A 19,723-nucleotide genomic window follows, 5' to 3' on the forward strand; every position below is an offset into this window, starting at 1 on the left:
ATCTATTTTGGTGAATGGAACTGTTCTATGTTCCATGGGATCTGCTCATTCAAAGCAAATAGTATCTTCAAAATCTCTCTCCTATTAGAAAGAGTGGGGGAAGAAGTGTACTCTGAAATGATCCGTCAGGCCTGTCACCTGTCCTGAGATGGAACTCTGGGGGTGAGGTGAGGGAAAAGCTGTCACCTTGCATTTCTTTTGGATCACTACACTCATCAGGAAGGTCCCCAGCACCTTTGGCATAATTACTGATTGTCAGGGTGTGGGAAGCCAATCAATGTGATGTTCATTTTCATCAACAAAGCAGAAGTAATGCTCCAAGGGTGGGATGAAAATGACATGTTTTAATTGAGAGAATTCTCTCTTTGCTGATTTCTGGAGTGGGTGGAATCCAAGACATATCTTCTTTTCTCTTTGAGTATTACATATGCTTTTAAAAGCTTAGCTCATTACTGCAATCCATCATTTCCAGCAACCAAAAACCTCTATTACTTTAATCTGAGCATTTTACCCTTCATGGAGGTGGTGGTGGGTGGGTGGGGGGGCAGGGGGTTGGAGAGCAGGAAGGGTGATCTATTCAGAGGAAGAGATTATTTCCAAAAATGGAAATTAAAGGCAACACACTGGGGAGAGAGGGTTATTATCCCTTATCTAACACGCTGAATAAGAATGAAGACTGGGCATTGTCACAGCTACCTATATCCAAGAAGGTGCAAAACCAAAGACTAGTTTCAGGTATTAAGGACCCTAATAGTTCAATTAAAGGCAGAACTTTAAAAATTTCTTCTATCTTTTTCTTCCCACTTAAGTTCACTTTGCCATTACTTAAGATTTTGAAAAGCCATTCAGAGACCTTTGTTCTTCAATGAAATTCACTCAAATGTAAAACATTGTTACTTTCTCTTTCTTACCTAGATACAAAGACAAATATTACCAGACCACACTGGGCAAGGGTTTGGTTTCTTTTGTTTTGTTTGTTTTTTTTAGTACAGTAGGGCACAGCTTCAAAGGTCTGGTTCTGGAGTGATCTGATTATTTCAATCCGAATGGGAATTTGGATCCACAAGGTGCTTGACACTAACCATCCTGCTGAGTCAAATCCAAAGATGGTAGTTCTTGGATTTGCCAGAAGGGAACTCAAAGGTGGGAAAAGACTCCAGGGATCCCTATCCATTAGCCCAGTGATGTCCAAATGTCCAGTTGTGACCCACTGGCGGATCATGAAATGAACTTAGAGGGTCTTGACCAGCATTTAAAAAAAGATGAAATAAAACTGGATAGATTAGAAAATATTAGATATGGTACATGTGTGAAGATTGTTTCATTCATCTGTATCCATCAGTCAACTTCTATACAACCTCTCTGTATATTTTATATCGTCATTTAGCACACACAAACACATATTCATATATAAATGTGAAATTTACTCTAGGTTTTTGTCAAGAAAGCTTGAAAGATATACCAACTCAGTACATCATTCCACTTTATTATGATAAAGTCTCTTAAGAGTCCAACTCTATCAAAACCAGTACATAAAACAACAACAAATACCCTTTTCCTAGTGCAGACTTACAACTCTTTCTTCCAGAAACTTCTTTAATCCCACCCATCTCAGCAATAAAAAAAAAAAAAAAAAATGAGCCCAAGCTTGTTACCACCTGCAAGAGGGTAAGAAAATCACTTCTTTGCTAGTGAGCAGGGTAACAGAATCACTTCCTAGTTCTTCATTTGCACAAACCAAGAGTCATGTTGGAATCCAGCTGTTTGCAAAAGAATCTGGAAAGTGTTATGGAGGTAATTTGGGAGGAGTTAATATCATCATCTCTAGAATGTCAACCACACAATCTGACCTATGAGACGTCGTCTCTGCCTTCCTTCTGAGCAGAGAGGTTTTTCCAATTGATCAAAGGATTCCTTATGAATCAGCGTATATGACTCCCCAAAACTCTAAGAACGTAATAAAGTCAGCAGTATCATTTAGCTTGAACCAGTAATGATTTCCCAAAGGTCTAACTGCAGGTTTATCCCAGTTCCCCAATAAAACAAAAATGACTTCAAAGCGTTCAGTGTGCTACACACACAGGAACATCCTGGTTGGGTTATTTATGCATAAAAAAAAATCCACTTTCTCAAAATGGATGCAGTTTTCCTTAAATTCATTTCTTTTTTTATAACTTGTTCTAATATGCGGTGTGCTACTCTGAAGAGCAGCCACTATTGCTAGGGAACAATTAGTTGACTTAAGAACTTTTTTTTTTAACTATAAAATCCCTTAAGTGGAGATTTCTGTTTAAAATTGCAAAGCCGGGGCGCCTGGGTGGCTCAGTCGTTAAGCGTCTGCCTTCGGCTCAGGTCATGATCCCGGGGTCCTGGGATCGAGCCCCGCATCGGGCTCCCTGCTCCGCGGGAAGCCTGCTTCTCCCTCTTTCACTGCCCCCTGCTTGTGTTCCCTCTCTCACTGTGTCTCTGTCAAATAAATAAATAAAATCTTAAAAAAAAAAAATTGCAAAGCCCTTTTAGAGATTTTTGACCAGCGTGCTTTCACATGCAGCAAGGAAACGAACACACACACACACACACACACACACAAGTGAAAATGGATATCATTGGACCACTGGTAAAGGTCTGTCTCTCCACCCTCGCCCCTTACCCCAGCGAATTTTGAAGCTTGCATCATCCTGGAGGAAACTGTAATTCACACTCACTCTCCAGCTCAATATTAAGTAGTCAACCTCACAGCTTGCCAACAAGGAGTGGACTATTTATTTTATCATTGAAACATATTATCTCACTCCCTATCTTAGCAAACTGCCTCTGAATGGCTTGGCTGAAAAATGATACGGTAACAGGTCTAGACTAGAGAATCACCTACTCTATTCTGGTGGCCAAAACAAAACAAAACAACCACTTAAAAATGTAGCAGCTAAAAATATATATTTGTATAATGCAACTCTTGAAAAGTCTATGAAGAAGCTACGTTTCCTCAGATATTATGGGTAACAAAATATTTTTTTTAAAGGGATTTCAACATCTGAGGATTATTGGCGATATGTGGGATGCGGCATATATGCCAAAGGGTTGTCTTGAACCTGAATCCATCAGTGATGGTAGCAATCTTACTTAGTAACTAGGTTTTCGATAATTTAGTACTTGCTGGTCTTTCTCAGTATGGAAGGCAAAGAAACTCCTTATTCAGTACTATTTCCATGAATGGGGCAAAGGCGAATCCCCCACTCCAAAAGATTCATAGTATGTGCTAGCAAATATGAGTCCTTCTGATTGTCAGTAATGCATGTATGTAACAAATATTTAGGAATTCTGTTGTAAATAATGAATTTTATTGTCGTACACAATATAATTGGGTATAACATTTGTAAAATGCCATCATTAGTGGTTTTAGGATTGTAAATCACCTTTTCATTGCCAGAACTGGCAAAACACACATATACAATAGCCTCTAGGCACGCTTTGTAAGCATCTGTTAGAGTAATTTGCAATTTTATTGGCGAATTCATAGTTCCCTGACAGAACTCTTTACAAATAATACTGGAGCAATTCTTGTGTGAAGCTAAAGTCACTCTTCTTATGAAGGCATTCACTTTTCTACAATGAATTCTAAATAATGAATTTGTCTTGTTGTTTTAAAAAATTTCTGATCTCAAATTCTGTAAGTTTTAAGCCTTTTTATTAGGTTGAATTGTCAGACCTTTTTCCATAAATATTCAGTTAAATATCTAGATAGCCATTTTTAAATAACTGAGAAAGAAAAATCAAAATTTCAACTTAACAGTAAAAATATAATCTTTTTTAAAATAACTCAATAGTAAGAAAAATTAAAAGAGACAAATATTGGGCAACACTTACAACCAATAATTAATTATTAAAGGGATACGCATCCCTTAAGTAAAACAGATTCCCTCCACTTAATAAAAATAATATTCAGCAAATTAAATTAACTTTCTTTGCCTCTCTTATCTTTATGCACGGCTTCTCTGTTTCCATTAAGCCTTTCAGGGGACTTTATTCGGGCTTTAAAGATTAAATAAGAAAGAGTCAGATTAACTTTTTAAAATGGAAGCGAGATTATGCCATTTCTCTGCTCGAAACATTCCACTGGTTCCTGGCATACTTGCAGTAAAACCCCAAGTCCCTGCTCTTCACCACGAAGCCCTATAAGCTATTCTTTATTTCCCTCTGGCCATCACATCCTCAGGCCAAATTCACCCTCACCTCAGGCCTTGTAGTTACTCCTCCCTTTGCCCAGAACACTCTAACCACCGCCCCCTTCCCCCCTCCGTGGTGTATGGTGCAACAAGACCAGCTCGAGGTATCTGCTCCATACCTTTTACCTCTCTTAGCTTTCTCCACCACCCTACCTTAGTGACCCCCCCCCGCTTAGTTTTCCCATGATGTTATTATATAGTACATATAAATATATATAACATGTTCTTAGGATATTATTACATATATGTATATATATGTGTGTGTGTGTGCGTGTGTACATATTATAAACATTCTGTATAACTATTTGTTTGTCTGCCTTTCTCCCTCAAGCGTAAACCCCATAAGGACAGAGATTTCATTTTGTTCACTGCTGTTCCCCAGGACCTAAAAAGTACCTGGTATATGATAGCTGCTCATTTAAGTATTTGTTGGATGAGTGAATGAATTGTCTTTTCATCCCATTGGTACACACACCTCACCATGGCTTTTCACACTGTTCATCAGATATTTAATGATACTCAGATCCTTTTGTTTTTATTTTATTTTTATTATTGTTATTTTTTTTGAAGTAGGCTCCTTGCAGGGGACTGAACTTCACGACCTGAGCTGAGATCAGGAGTCAGACGCTTAACTGACTGAGCCCCCGGGTGTCCCTAACTCAGATCCTTTTATACTTAATCCTAATCACATAACATCTCAGTGTCCCCCAACCCTAATGGAGTAAAATGCAGACAATCGAAGGGGGAGTCAGTGAACCCGTCTGTAGCCGCAGAGAGTCCTTGTAATTGACCTCTTCTATTAGGAAACTAAAAAGATGCAGCAGAAATGTGAATACTCATTATTTTTTTTGATAGAACTATGGAAAATATCCTCCAGAGCAGCTATCATTTTATTAATTATTCCTAAATGAAGGTCGTTTATGAGACCAGTGGTGCAATGCAATCGTACAGCGGAGTGTTTACTAAAACACTATTTCCACGACCAAGTTAAATACGATGGTGTTCAGTCCTCTAGCAGCGGGTGCCCTAAGGTAAATTTAATCTCCTTTATAAAGTTCAAAATAAGTAACCATCGTGAAGCTTCAACCGTTCCTCAAGTGAGCTGAGTAAGAACCCAAACTGAAATATATATTTAAACGAGTGTGGTCATATTTGTATTTCACATGAGGGTTTCACAGCCCTTTGTTAGTAACTTGCAGGATTTAACAGAAAATTTTAGAAATGTCTCTGCCAACATTTGTTCATGGTAAGACAAGACGTTTAGGAGCCCTCAACAAAAGACCCATCTTGCGTGTGACCGTAATAATTATTACAGTGTAACTTAAATCATGGTGAACCTTATCTTTGCTCCTTAATACCTTTCTCCCTCTAATAAATTAGTTTTCTTTCTTTATAAAAGTGTTCCATGGTCATGATAGAAAACGAGAAGAACAGAGACAAGTGGGAAAAAAAAAGAAACACAACCACAGATCCGTCACCACTCAAAGACAACTGCTACGAACATTTTGGTGAACTTTCATTTTTATTCCTTTTTCATGTCCAAATGCCTTTTTAAAAAAACATTAATTACTATGAAAGACATGTAATTCAAGGCAAGTCTTAGTATGACACCAGAGATGGTATTTTTAAAATACCACATTTTCGAGTGATAAAAGTAACAGTTGGGAGATAGACCGGAGTGCTTTAAAAATTAACATTTTTCATAAAAATGAAAACCAATTTGGCCAAAAATAGTGTCAAAAATAACTTTCCCATACCGAAAGCATGCCTACATGTTAAAAGCATTTGCAAGAGTACACATTTTTTTTTTTTTCTGAGTAAAATTTTCCCCTGCTTTTCTTTTGGCAAGTACCTACACAGTACATACAAAATTAGTGAGCAAGAAAATAATTGGTATGAGTCATTTTGCCTGAAAGACAAAATAGTTACCTAAAATCCATATAGCCAATTAATTCTTGCCGCCATACTCTAGCAAAGACTGACAGCCGGAGTTTGGACCTAATCTTTTTTTTGTAAATTGTCCTTCTTTGAGCTATCTGCCTCCCTAATTATTCTGTTTCCCCAGCCTTTCTCCCTTCCTATAATACTGCTGATTTCCCAGATAACCTCACCCCTGCCTTCCCCGGGACCCACCCATTCATGAATCTTTCGATTGAACGTCCCTGAGCCTAATTCCATTCAAGTTAAAAGAGAAGCAACTGATTGAGTGACTCATTCCTGGATACTTAAGGCAGGAACTAGATTCTGCAGATGGATGAGTCATTCTGACTGGGAAGCCTGGATGGGAAAAAGTACCCGAGGGTGCGTGTAACAGAGGATGGGGAAATCATGAAGGTAGTAGGTGCCAATAAACACAAGGCATGAAAACAGTATGTCTTAGTCTGAGGTACTTTGATATCTTAAGATGGGTTCTACTTTCCAAACACCGCTTACAAGGTTTTTTTTCCCTGACATTTTCATCTCTTCTAGCTGAAAATATTTCCATTCACATTTGTTGCTTTTGGTAAGTCTACCATTTTTTTCTGGGGTCATATTTAAATGTGGTTCTGTGGAAGCTGATCTTGTCCAAAGCTCCAGGCATATCCTCATGACAGAAACTTCCAGAAAGATCTGGTGTCAAGCATTCAGCACCAGAGTGTACAAGATAATTTCTCCTTTGTTCAAAATGAAGGGAGCTTGTTGATGTTTTCTGATTATAAAAATAATATATGCTTATTGTGAAATGGAAGTCCATAAAATACAAGTAAAAATCACTTGAAATCCTAAGTAACAGAGACAGCAGTTAATATTTCTATATCTATCCTTCGTGATTTTTTTCCTGTATGCACATATTTTATAAACGATGGGATCATACCCATTCAAGGGGATTTGGAACCTGCTTTACGTTCTCAGGAACTGTACAAAACAGTCACTGAACTGGCTTCCAGCTGGGGTTGCTCACTGAAGGAAGATGGCTAACAATCCCTGCTTTGTCTATATTTTTAGTAGTTCACTTAATTTACAGATTATTCATTAAGGCTCCGAGTCATCATATGTGTAAATGACAGATTCTAAAAAAGAAAAGTGATTTGAACATACACTTTACCTTTTTTAATTTTGAGAAGTTATAAAAGTAACGCAAATTAATGGTTAAAAAACTAGAACAAAGGATATAAACTTAAAAATAAAAGAATACCTCTTCCTTACTACCCCTCTCCTCCCAATCCCAGTCCCTTTCACTCCTTGGTGGAAATCACCGTTAACAGTTTATCTGTTGAGAAATTATCTATGCACATGCAAGCATATTATGTGCACATAAATGCATCGCCTTTTTTTTTTTTTAACACAAATGTGATCCTGTTACACATGCTGTCTGTAGCCAGTTTTTTTGGTGTTCTGTAAATCTAACATTATCTCTTGGACATCTTTTTAAATAAATTCCTATAGATTTCCTTCATCCTTTTTATTGGCTGTGGAGTTTTCCATGCAACGTCCCATGGCTCATTTCATCCACTCCCTACCTATGGACATTGAATTTGTTTCAAATCTCTATGCAGCAAAGTGCATCTCTGCCCATATACTTTCGTATTACTTGTTCAAGTCTATTTGTAGATTAAATTCCTAGAACATCAGGTTCGAAGCTCACAAAATAACACGGAGCATCGTATTTCTCTGTAACTTAGAGAACTCATTTCTCATTTACGTGTTTAATAGAGCATTTAATGGAAATCTTGCCACATGTAAGCCCCACAATGGCTCATAATAGAAAAAAGGGAAGGAAAAGTTGAGATGAGATAGAATGCAGAAGTGCTGAGAGCACAGGGAGCGGAGGGCAAGAACGGCTATGCATGTGAGTTCATTTCCAGCTCTAACAGGGCCGACTCCGTTGTCTCTTGTAGAGGTGAGGAGAGAGGTGTAAGACAAGGGAGCTGTGTAGCCTGACAGCTGGAGAAAACGGCTTCTCTCTTTCACACGTTAAGAAGCAACTGAGGAAGTGTCAGAGGATTTGTGGAACATGTTTCCCAACCGAGAGGAAAAAGCCATATATAATTTTTTAATGATTTGAAAGGAAAAAAAAAAGATGTTTTCATTTCCAGAGAGATTCAGGCCTGTATTCAAATCTGTCTCACACAAAGTTTCTCTTTAGTAATTTTTTTCAAGATTTTATTTATTTGAGAGAGAGAGTGCGCATGAGTGGGGGCGGCAGGGAGAGCAGAGGGAGAGGGAGAAGCAGACTCCCCGCTGAGTGGAGAGTCCCACTCAGGGCTCAATCCCGGGACTCCGGGATCATGACCTGAGCAGAAGGCAGTCGCCTAACTGACTGAGCCACCCAGGCGCCCCCTCTTTTGTATTTATGAAACTCCTATGTGAACTTTTGCCCTATTTGGATCAAAACATAACACTGTCCTTTAATAAAATAATTTACATTAAAAGAGAAGCTCGTTTGATAAAGCAGTTGGCTCACGGATGGGAACAAATTCTGTATGAAATAATTCCAAGCTTTTTAATATGAGATTAATGACCTAGGGGCTTTTATGCCTGGGAAGTTTATTATTACACATGAAAATCAGTGTAATAATAACAGTAATTCAGCTACTGGCCTTTCACATCATACTGCCTCAACTTTTCTTGTACTTCCATTTTATACTCTCTGACTTCGGAAATGCTGCCCTAGAGTTTCTTTGGTGGTTGGCAGTTAGATCCATATCTAAGGTGAAAAAAAAATGAACACAACAGCCCGGCAATCTTTCTCTTGTCAAGCTAAGCCATTTAATTCTAAAAAAGAGAGTTACATCATGGTAGTGTGCTACTCACATTAGATAGAGAGACCAACTATATTTGGAAAGGGCTTTACTGCACATCTTATATTTATAAAGGGATCCATTTTTATCTGTAGTCAAAAACAGATCTGTGTTATAATCAAAGCCTTATCAGATCCCTCATTAGACATTTAACACTAGTTCTTAAAAACAACGTGGTTTTCAACAATATGCTTTCGTCCCAAGATTTGATGGGCAACTATATTAGGTGCTAGCTTCTGGGAGATAGAATGATCAACAAGACTGTTTATGCCCACCAAAGAGCTTCCAGTTAATTAAGAAAGTGATGAGTAAACAGGAATTCTGAATATCCAAGGGCCTCAAAGAAAGTGGTGGCTAATCCAGTTTGGGAGTGGCAGGGAACGATGTCCAAAGAAAACACAGACTATCAAAAGACAAAACCAAAAACCAACCACCCCAAACCAACAGGTAGTGTATAAGAGAATGCATGTGCAAAGTTTAGACTTTATCCAAAGGGCAATGGGAAGCCAGCAGGGCCAAAGGGGACATGATGAGATCTGCCTTCTAAAAAGGTTATGACTGCAGGATGGAGAGAAGGGCCTGGTGGGGGTGACCTTGGACATGGGGAGACCTGCCAGAGGCTGTTTTGTAATCCAGGGGACCAACGATGGAGACCTGAATGAAGTTATTGGCAGTTAGGACCGAAAGAAAAGAATGCATTTAGGAGAGAGCTGGGGGGAAGTGGGCGGGGTGGGGGGGAGAATCAGCTTGGGAGGAAAGGTAACTGAGCGGAAGTGGAGGGGGAGGAAGAGGGAATCATGAAAGACAGGCAGCAAATGCGTCATCCTCACTGATCTTCAGTGGTCACCTGGCCTTTATTACTTCAACGCCACCTTCCCGCTACCAGCACCTGCATATGGTTCCCAAGGGCTCTCTCTGGCCACTGAAGCCTGCTTTGTCCACCTGTGCAGGAGGCCAGAGTATTGGGGAATTGACTCTTGAGAGCAGGTTTGACTGATCGATGACTGACCGCATAAACGTCCCAGCTCTCTGACCTCTCAGGTAGGAAAATCTGAGGTGTGCACCCTCCACTGCTTCCCAGTGAAATTAGCCTCCAACTGTTCACAGCAAGTGACCTGTTGGATGACATTCCCTTTACTGGCTGCCTTCTTTTCCTTGGCTCACTTCCCCGTTCCTCTCCCGGTGTTTCCTGTGTCACTTCCTAAAAAACTAAACGCACTCAAATCTTTGTCTCAGGATCTCCTCCTAAGGAAACCCAAACAAATCGTGTCCAACCTTAAAGTTTATGTCATGGTGGGTGATGATGATGATGCCATCCACTAGGATAGAAAACAGCAGAAGAGAGAGGAGGCTTTAATCAATTAATCAATCAACAATTAATTAGTTTTGGAAGGGACAGGGGATGGTGGGGGAAATATTATGCTTAGTTTGGGGACCTGTTGAATTGAAAGAGCTTGATGGACTTCTGCATGGGATATCTCAATAGAACTCCAGCAGATGGTACGGGGAACTAAATATCACTAAGCAAATTCAAAGACTGCCCATACTTTCATGCTTTTAGTTAACTTTTCTTTTCTGGATGATACATTGAGGACAGAAATGATAAGTACGCCGAAAAGGAAAGATGCTGCATGAGGGAGAGCTGCCAAAAAATGAAGCCCCTGACTGTCCTTCCTATAACGACATCAAGAAAGGGCTGTGGTGTGACGCGGGGGTATCTTTCTTACCAGGGGAGAAGCACTCATTTGGCCTACAGATGGGAATCCAGAATGCGTTTGTTTAAATGAAAATAGATGGTCTAGTTTGTAATGACTTTTCTTTTTTTCTACCCTGGTTACTGGAGGGCAGTGGCTGCCCTGAAAGGGAATAAACACAAAGAAGAAATTGCATGAAATGAGAATATGTATTTTTGATAGTAAAGGAATGGAAGAACATATTGTATATACAGAAAAGGCCTTGTAGATTGAATTAGCCAGTCCCAAACTGAAGCCAGAGGTTACCACATTCCAATTTTCAAACAAATACTCCTCATCATCCATTACCCATACTTGAGAATTTGGCCTTTTATTCATTCTCGAGGCACCTCAATAGTCTTTGCAAAAGTAAAATCATGATCACAGGCACTGCTAAGGCCTTGTAAATGGTGTGCAGAAAATTTTATGTGAGCACATACGTATTTGCTGTGCTCACAGGAAGATACTGGGCCAGGGCCAAAGTGGACACAGCCCCCCAGGCTTCTGGATGTTACATTCCCCACAAAGAACAAACATGAAAGTGTTGATGATTATCTTCAGTACCAAGCGATTCAACCCCTGTGCCATCTGGGCAGAGATCAAGAGGCTTAGCCAAACAACCAGTTGGGTTCCCCCCGCCCCCGGTTTTCGTGGCTCTTCATAGAGAGCTCAAGTGAGGCATCCAAACTGGATACAAGTTTCTCCTTGGCAAAGCTCACCACCCTTAAAAAAAAGTGTGCACTTCAGTGTGTGAAGCCCATAATTCTTGGTCTGCAGAGACCCTATTAGTGACAGTTTTGAGAAGGGCTAACTTGGACACCAAGTTGACCGTGCCTGATGCAAGCACTTTGTCTACAAGGAGTTTTGAAAGGAGTCAACAGCTCTTTTGGAACTTGCCTATGCTCTAAGACCAAAGTAGGCAGGCGAAGGGCAGATGGGGCCAGTTGTGAGCACATTTTTTTTAGCCTCAAATAACATTATCTGGATCAGGAAGACCCAGCACAATGAAAACTTCCCCCCTCTGGTAAACAGCTGGACAGACTACAGCTCATCTACAGCAAGGACATCAAAGAAATGCTATAAGCGGTACAGAATAGCTTTCCAATTTGAAACACAACAGGAATCAGATCTATCAGCCTACATGTCATTTAGTTCAGGGCAATAAGTTTGTGCTACAAATGGAAACGTTCCTGCAGACTAAAAGGTGGATAATTGAAAGACCGCTGTCCTCATCATCACTGCCGTAGTCTCTGAAGTGAACGCGCACTCAGATTCATGGCTTGGAGGTGACCTCTTGGCATCTAGACCCACCCATTTGTGAATAAGCCAATTAGCCCTAACAAACGCAGAAATACTGTCATGGTACACAGCCTGGTGAATTTTCACAAAATTACATATGCATGCAATCAGCAGCCAGATAGAGAAACAGAACATCCTAGCTTCCTAGAAACCCTTCTTGCACCCCTTCCCAGCCTCTACCATCCCCAGTACTGAATTACTTATGGCGACTGTCCCTCCCCCAACTCTTAGTGGGGGTGGTGGAATTTCAGGTGGTGGAATCCCAGCACTCTAGTTTGGGCCCTGCAAAGAAAATAAAGGCACCGGGGCTGACGTGCCTGATGGCAGAGTCTTTGACAAAGAGGGGATATGGAAAAAGTCTTGGAGGCCTTCTATTCTCTTTCTACTGGAAACCGCACTAGAATTACACGGGGGTTCTCCTGATTCCCAGTCTAGAACCTTTTCTTCTGTACTGCTGACCAGATCCCCACTACCTTCAGCACTCCGCATTTTATTTCATCAGGAGATTTTTAGAGTTTCCTGAAATGATGTCTATGGCTTAGATGACCTTTAAAAATTATGGAAAATAAACATGAACACTTTCTTTAGTTTTCTTAACTGAAAGAAACATTTTAAGGGATGATGACTACTTGGTATCTAAGTATATTAAAGGAAGAAAGAAAGGAGGGAAACAGAAGAAGACAAAATTAGAATTACACGAATAAACAGTATATTCTTATCTAGTAACTTCTTTGCAATATCTTACAAGGAGGGCCACTTTTTATTCCTGGCCAAAAGAGGGCAATCCATCAGTGAGACTTCAAACGCCAAGTGTGGGTCCCTGGGAGCAAACACTGCAGAGACGCATGCCCTTGGCTCATTGCCAGGGACACCCCACCTGACTTAGCAGGCAGTGATGACGGGCCAGAAAGACAATGTACTGTGCAGTTCTGGGTTTGAATTCCAGTGCTGCCTGCCTCTCACCAACGGCAGGACTTTGTACAAGCTATTACATCTCTCTGCAAAAGGTACAAACTTCCAGTGACAAGACAAATTAAGTCATGGGGATGTAACGAAGGCATGGTGACTATAGTTAACGTTATCGTATTGCTAATCTTTTTTTTTTTAAAGATTTTATTTATTTATTTGAGAGAGAGAGAATGAGAGACAGAGAGCACAAGAGGGAAGAGGGTCAGAGGGAGAAGCAGACTCCCCGCTGAGCAGGGAGCCCGATATGGGACTCGGTCCCGGGACTCCAGGATCATGACCTGAGCTGAAGGCAGTCGCTTAACCAACTGAGCCACCCAGGTGCCCCTGGTATTGCTAATCTTTAAGCTGCTACGAGAGTAGATCTTAAAAAGTTCTCATCATGAGAAAAAAAATTTGTAACTATGTATGATGGTGGGTATTACCTAAACTTACTGTGGTAATCATTTTACAATATATGTATCCAATCACTATGTTGTATACCTTTAACAGAATCTTATATGTCAATCATATCTCAATAAAATGGGGGGAAGTTATTAAATCTTTCTGAACCTCCAGTCACTCATTTGTAAAGGAAGCATAATTCCTGTGTCTCAATGAGTTGTCTTCAGGATTAAATGGGATGACGTAGGTCCTGTGCCCTAATAACTACATTTGACCTTGAACAACATGGGGGTGTTAGGGGTACCAACCCCATGCAGTCGAAAATCTGCATATAACTTCTGACTCCCCCAAAACTGAAGTACTAATATCATACTGTTGACCAGTAGCCTTACCAATAATATAGAGTCAATTAACACGTTTTATATGTTGTATGCACTGTATAGTGTATTCTTTTTTTTTTAAGACTTTATTTATTTATTTGACAGAGAGAGAGAGCACAAGCAGGGGGAGTGGCAGGCAGAGGGAGAGGGAGAAGCAGGCTCCCCGCCGAGAAGGGAGCCCAATGCAGGACTCTATCCCAGGACCCCGGGATCATGACCTGAGCTGAAGACAGCTGCTTAACTGACTGAGCCACCCAGGCATCCCTGCATACTGTATTCTTACAATAAAGTCAGCTAGAGAAAAGAAAATCATAAGGAAGAGAAAATATATTTATAGTACCGTACTGTATTTATCGAAAAAAAAAAGCTGCATGTAAGTGGATCCATATTAGCTTCCTTTCCCGTGCCCAAGGAATTTGTGGAATCAAAAAGGACCTTAAGCTACAAAGTGATACACACCAACAACACTCAACGTTCTACTCTTTATCCGTGACTTAGTCTGAATTTAAAATGAATCTGCTGTGTTTGAAAAAGGATTAAAGAAAACACTTTGCTATAATCCAGGACAGCTCTGTCTGTCTGCCTGTCTATCTCTCTCTCTCTCTGAGCTGGTAAGGGTTAACGTAAAGGAAGGTGACGTGCACATCTTCTAAGCCAGCAGTCTGAAAGAGGTCATCCCTAACCGGCCAGGAGTTGGGCTGGCTGACAGTCAGCTGCGGGGCGGGGGGCGGTGTCGAGGGGAGTCAGTCAATGCAAGGCATGCTTCATCTAGATCTCAGCCAAGTATATGAGATGATACCCCTTGTATTAGATTGATGGGCAGAACAGAGGGAGGAAAACAAATCGAGAATTGGTCTGGTGACAAGGCCGGCCACTCCAAACCAGTCTTTTTAACTTAACAGCAGATCCTGATGGGCAGAGCACGCTCTGTAAAGGACTCGACTTTCCCTGAGTTCTTTACGTCTTGTTTCCGTGTTCTGTAAACCACAAGGACGACGAAAGGTGCCGTTTTCTTTTTCAGGGGCGCTGGCAAATAGAGGGTGGGGGTGGACAAATGTAATTGTTGGTACATTTTGCATTGTCTAGCTCTGAGCTCCCTCTGAAATATCAAACAGAAGCATGTGTACCTCCAAACTGCGAGAGAGAATTCCAGAGAGACCCACATTTCCCTTCGCACCCGCTCTGGTTGTGTTTTTGTTTTCCGGCTTAACACAGAGCAAACATACTGTGCCTTCAAAATCATCATCAAACAGGATGGAAGCTCCACATTGTCTGAAGGGGGTAGAAGTTTCTCCTCTTGAGAGTCTTTGCTTCCGGAAGGATGCCAGGCCAACAGGGAGCGGCTGCAGGTGGGACGGTCCCACATCCACTCTGCATACAGATCAGCCTGCGGTGCCCTGCGAAACACCTGACCCCACGCTCTTTCCTCTATGAATGTAAACCTTCTACAAAGTGAGACCACTACAAATTAGACAAAGTAGCTTAGATTCTACACGGCTGGTAATTTCTATCTCCCCCATAATGGGAAAGCGCTTTTATTTCTTTTGGGAAATCACCATCAGCACCACCACCACCCAGGGTACACTCCATCATCTATTCATGGCTTCCAGGATATCTGGTCCCCCCATCCCTCCAGCAGAAGGGGACAGCAGGTTTGAACTCATCATTTTATTAAGCATTCCTGCTGTTACCTCTGTCTAAGACAGTCACAGCAAGTAAAAATGTTAGGTCTTGGCACGTGAACATTCTTTGGTTCTCAGGGAAGTCAGTCTAGAAATAGTGGCAGCAACGAAGGCCAGGACACTGTGAAGCTCTGTGTTTATTCTGTTTCTCTGGGATGGTGGCAGCTGTGTGTCTCAGATACCATCTGCCGAAGGCAAATGCCTAGTTAACTGTGCTATTCTCGATTTCTTCACAGTCCACAGTCCTACCCACCTCTCCCCACTTTGCTATCCCCCGTACCGCTTGCTTCCTTCTCCACAGGCCTGAGACACATTCGCAATGTGCAGGTTGGATCCCTTTGGTCTGGAGCTGTTTGGGTGCTCTCATATGGCGCACCTCCTCTGCCCCACGGTCTGACTCCACAGGTGTTTAGAAGAGAGTTTCATCCCATTGAGAGAAGGTATATAAACACATGCCAATATATACTGCTCAATTAATGCTATGGGTCTTCAGCATTTGCAAGGGACTTCTTAGATCGGAACCAGGCTTGTTAAATCTCATTAATTAGGGTCTCTCCTAATTGGGAATCTGAGACAATTCTTTGGGCTGATATTTATCTTTGCATTATCTCTCGAAAGAAGAAATTTGCTAAGTAAATAAAGAACAGAAATAATATTTTAATGGTAATGTTCAAACTACTGAAGGGATTTCTAAGGACTCTGAGGCTTTTATTTACACACTAACCACACATTATTTTCTGCCTAGTCACTACCTGTCTCCTTCCTGGCTTCCCCGTTTCTGCACAAACACTATTCCTCCCTAATTCAACCTGCTTCTCGCAAAGTTCACCAGTCTCCCAAACCAGTGAACTAGCCCTTTGTCTGCCTCTCCTACCCACCTCTTCCTTTTCTCTTTAACCCAGACCCTTGTTAATAACCCCGCCTCAGCATGAGAACATCCCCACTGGACTCTTCTTGCTTGCCACATCTCCAGTGATTTAGCAATCTGCTGCCCACTAAGTCTTCTGAAATTTTTCTATAAGAATCCTTGACTCTTACGCCTTTGAACCTTAAGATCCTCAACTGTAGCTTTAATTTCTTTGCTTCCAGCACGGCATTTAGCAGAGTACTGGAATACCTATAGGTCCACAGTGTCTATCTGAGACCCCTGGGCTCTGATGTATTTGGGGATTCATACTTTTTCTTATTTCAGAATGCTAATATGGTGCCTAAGACATATTTTACATAACACTCCAGTGGGCCTTCATAATCAAACATGTTGATATTTCTGTAACGAAATGGATGAATTTCATGCTTGGCGGTACATATGGGCTATAAATAGCCTCCCATTAAGTTTTGCCACCAAGTAACTTATTTAAAAAATTGTGGTTGGAAGAGCTTTTCGGATTTCAGAGTTGTGGGTAAGGGACTGGGGAGCTGCAGTAGGAATACAAGGGCCATCTATTGCTATCCAGACCTGAAAGAGATGTTTTCTTGAAAAGTCTCCGTATTGCAGTCCTTTGTTAATTCAGATTGGTCTTCTCCACAATTCGTCCAAATTATTGAGGCTTTCCTTACAAAACATGTGTTCAGATTATGAGAACTTTGTGATTACAAAGTTGTCCTTGTCATTTTTAATTTTTCTAATTTTGATTCCATTTCTAAAGCATTTTCACCTTTTTTTTTTTTTAAGATTTTATTTATTTGACAGAAAGAGACACAGCGAGAGCAGGAACACAAGCAGGGGGAGTGGGAGAGGGAGAAGCAGGCTTCCCGCCGAGCAGGGAGCCTGATGCAGGGCTTGAACCCAGGAACCTGAGATCATGACCTGAGCCAAAGGCAGATGCCTAACGACTGAGCCACTCAGGCGACCCTCACCTTATTTTTTTTAAAAATCTCTTTTTAGTTGTCTCTTTTAGCAAAATGTAAATACAGTCATTTTGCTTGTCCTCTGCCTAAAGGCTTTTTGGAGTATAGAGTGATTATCTCTCAGAACGGTAGATTTACATTTTAAAAATCCCAGTTATGCTGACTTCCCACCCAAAATAAAAGTTAACTTTTTAAGTGTGAGTTTATCTAATTTGTAATGCGTCTGTCAAGCAAACCACAGAAACACCCTCTATATGCAGTTAAACATACACTGATATCACTCTTTGAGGTCGGGTTGTAACTTGACCAATAAACCCTTCTTAAAATATAGCCAAGCCAAACATTAAGCCAGCAGTGCAGGGTTTGTATATACATCACGGGATGCTGGCTGTATGGGTCACAGCACTCTGACAGGCAGTTCCCAGGCAGTTATTTTGACATTAGAAAGTCACAATCCATCAACTTAACAGCAGGGTGATAATTTGGGGACCTGGGAGATGGCTATTCAAAATGACACTGTGGGAAGTAAACAGTAGTTCAAATAGTCCCTGTTTGAGAATGAAGATATTGACCAAGCAGAATTTCTTTCCACCTCTAGAACCAGATATTATGTAATGTGTTTTTGTGTAAGCACGTTATTTATGGTGTTTGAATAGAAAAGTCCTGCAAAGCTAAAAAGTGTGTAGGTATCTGGACTCTTTGGGGATGAGAAGAAATGGATCTGTCATCACAAGACTAAAGGGTGACAAAGAGCTGCCTTTCCTCCCACTGTTTGTCACAAACTACTTCCAGTGACCTGTGATACCCCCACGCCAATATTTCATAAAATGCCACTTGGCTTTTTCCAAATTGCAAAATACTCAGATCTCCCAGCCATCTGTGACACCAGTCTCCTTGGGTGTGTGGAGGACACTTGGACTTTATTATTGCAGCGGTTCCTGGCCAACAGCCCTGCTATGAGCTTCTCCTGAACCCTCGTAACCCTGGTCTCCCACACTCTCCTGGACAAGTGAATGGGTGGAGAGGCCACGGAGAGCTTCTGAAATTCTCTCAATGACTGGAACTAAGGTTACAACAGCAGGAAGCTTCCTGGCTGCTATACTGGTATTGGGGTGGGGGTGGGACGCCGGTGAGGAGTATGGGATACAGTGCAGTGGTTCTCAAATGTTCTCATTTCATATAACTCTGAGAACACACACACAGCCCTGAGGGTTGGCCATGCTGTTGATAAGGGGACAGAAAACACATCTTGCCCTCTACTCTGGAAAGGAGAAACGAAAAAGGAAGAGTGGATAATAAATTAATTATGTATTGATGCTGAGATTGCAAAAAGGAGCCTTAGATGGATATATGCAGATACTCTGATTAAGAAGAGAGGCGGAATCCGGGTGGCAAGATTATCTTAATGAGTTGTGCTGCTTCCATGGAAACCAAAGTGGTCTTTGTGGCCACCCACACCCCACCAGGGTCACGACCTTCCCTGCTGACGATTAGTTCTCACCACTGCCCTCCTATATCTTCCTGGCTGCCTGCCTGAAATACTAACAGTGTGTAAAGCAAATTATGTTCAAGTTATACTTTGCTATTTCAAAGAAAAGGAAATTTGATATATGAATGAAACATCAGCAGGTAAAGAACAATAAGCTCCTAAAGCAAAAAATGAAGCACTTTATTACTGACCACACTTTATTTTAATAAACTTTTGTGGCTGTTTAAATCGAGTTTCTCCTCTTTTTAAAAAGCCTAGCTTCATATGAAAAACGTCCACATCTAAGCTGAAAGTATCTGAACATTTACACATTTCAGAAAAGTCATTTTAAGCAACCAACAGTAGCAGCAAAGTCAAATAATGTTTCCATACCTGGTGTTGATATTCTTCCGTGAAGCACAGATTCACTGGGTAGCAGGTCTTTTGAATTAGAGGTGAATGGTGATTGTCTAAATGTATCTTCTGAAAAGAAAGGGCTGGGGTGGGGGGAGGGGGGTCAAGTTTAGTAAATTAAAGTTATTTACATTACCCAGAGCATCTGGCCCCAAATATATATATATACACACACACATAAACACACACATATACGGAATAAGTTTTGTTTTTTTAACGGTGTTTAGAGAATATAAGAAGATTGTGGCTTAAAATGGAGAAAGAGAAAATCTATGACATCAGAGGAGTACCATCTGTATATTCTACTGGTTGGTTTTATATTTAAGGTGACTATAACAAAACCTCATCTTTGAAACATTGTTAAACCCACAGTCAGGACAGCTGAGCAGTAAATTTTACTCTTGTACTCCGTGTCCTGCCAGTGTGTTGCGCCCAAATGAAGACCAACTGCCCGACTCAGAATCAGAAAGGCCTATCTGAGGTTCTTCCCAGAGGGGCGAGAGATCTGCCCTGGCTCACCCACATTCTGTCACCTGAGCCCTCAG

At 41.1% G+C, this 19,723-nt stretch overlaps 1 protein-coding gene across 5 annotated transcripts in view; it reads right to left on the minus strand.

The window, feature by feature from the left end:
- ZNF827 (zinc finger protein 827) overlaps nucleotides 1-19,723 on the minus strand; it is a 172,491-nt gene that overhangs the window by 38,368 nt on the left and 114,400 nt on the right. For all 5 annotated transcript variants that reach the window (XM_025874262.2, XM_073892307.1, XM_073892308.1 and 2 more), the window contains exon 8: nucleotides 19,158-19,261. In XM_025874262.2, the coding sequence (XP_025730047.1) occupies nucleotides 19,158-19,261 (104 nt within the window). The remainder of the gene's footprint in view (nucleotides 1-19,157; nucleotides 19,262-19,723) is intronic.

The sequence above is a fragment of the Callorhinus ursinus genome, unplaced genomic scaffold, assembly GCF_003265705.2.
Source record: "Callorhinus ursinus isolate GAN/ISIS: 27379988/994484 unplaced genomic scaffold, GSC_fseal_2.0 scaffold4, whole genome shotgun sequence".
Taxonomy (NCBI): Eukaryota; Metazoa; Chordata; class Mammalia; order Carnivora; family Otariidae; genus Callorhinus; species Callorhinus ursinus.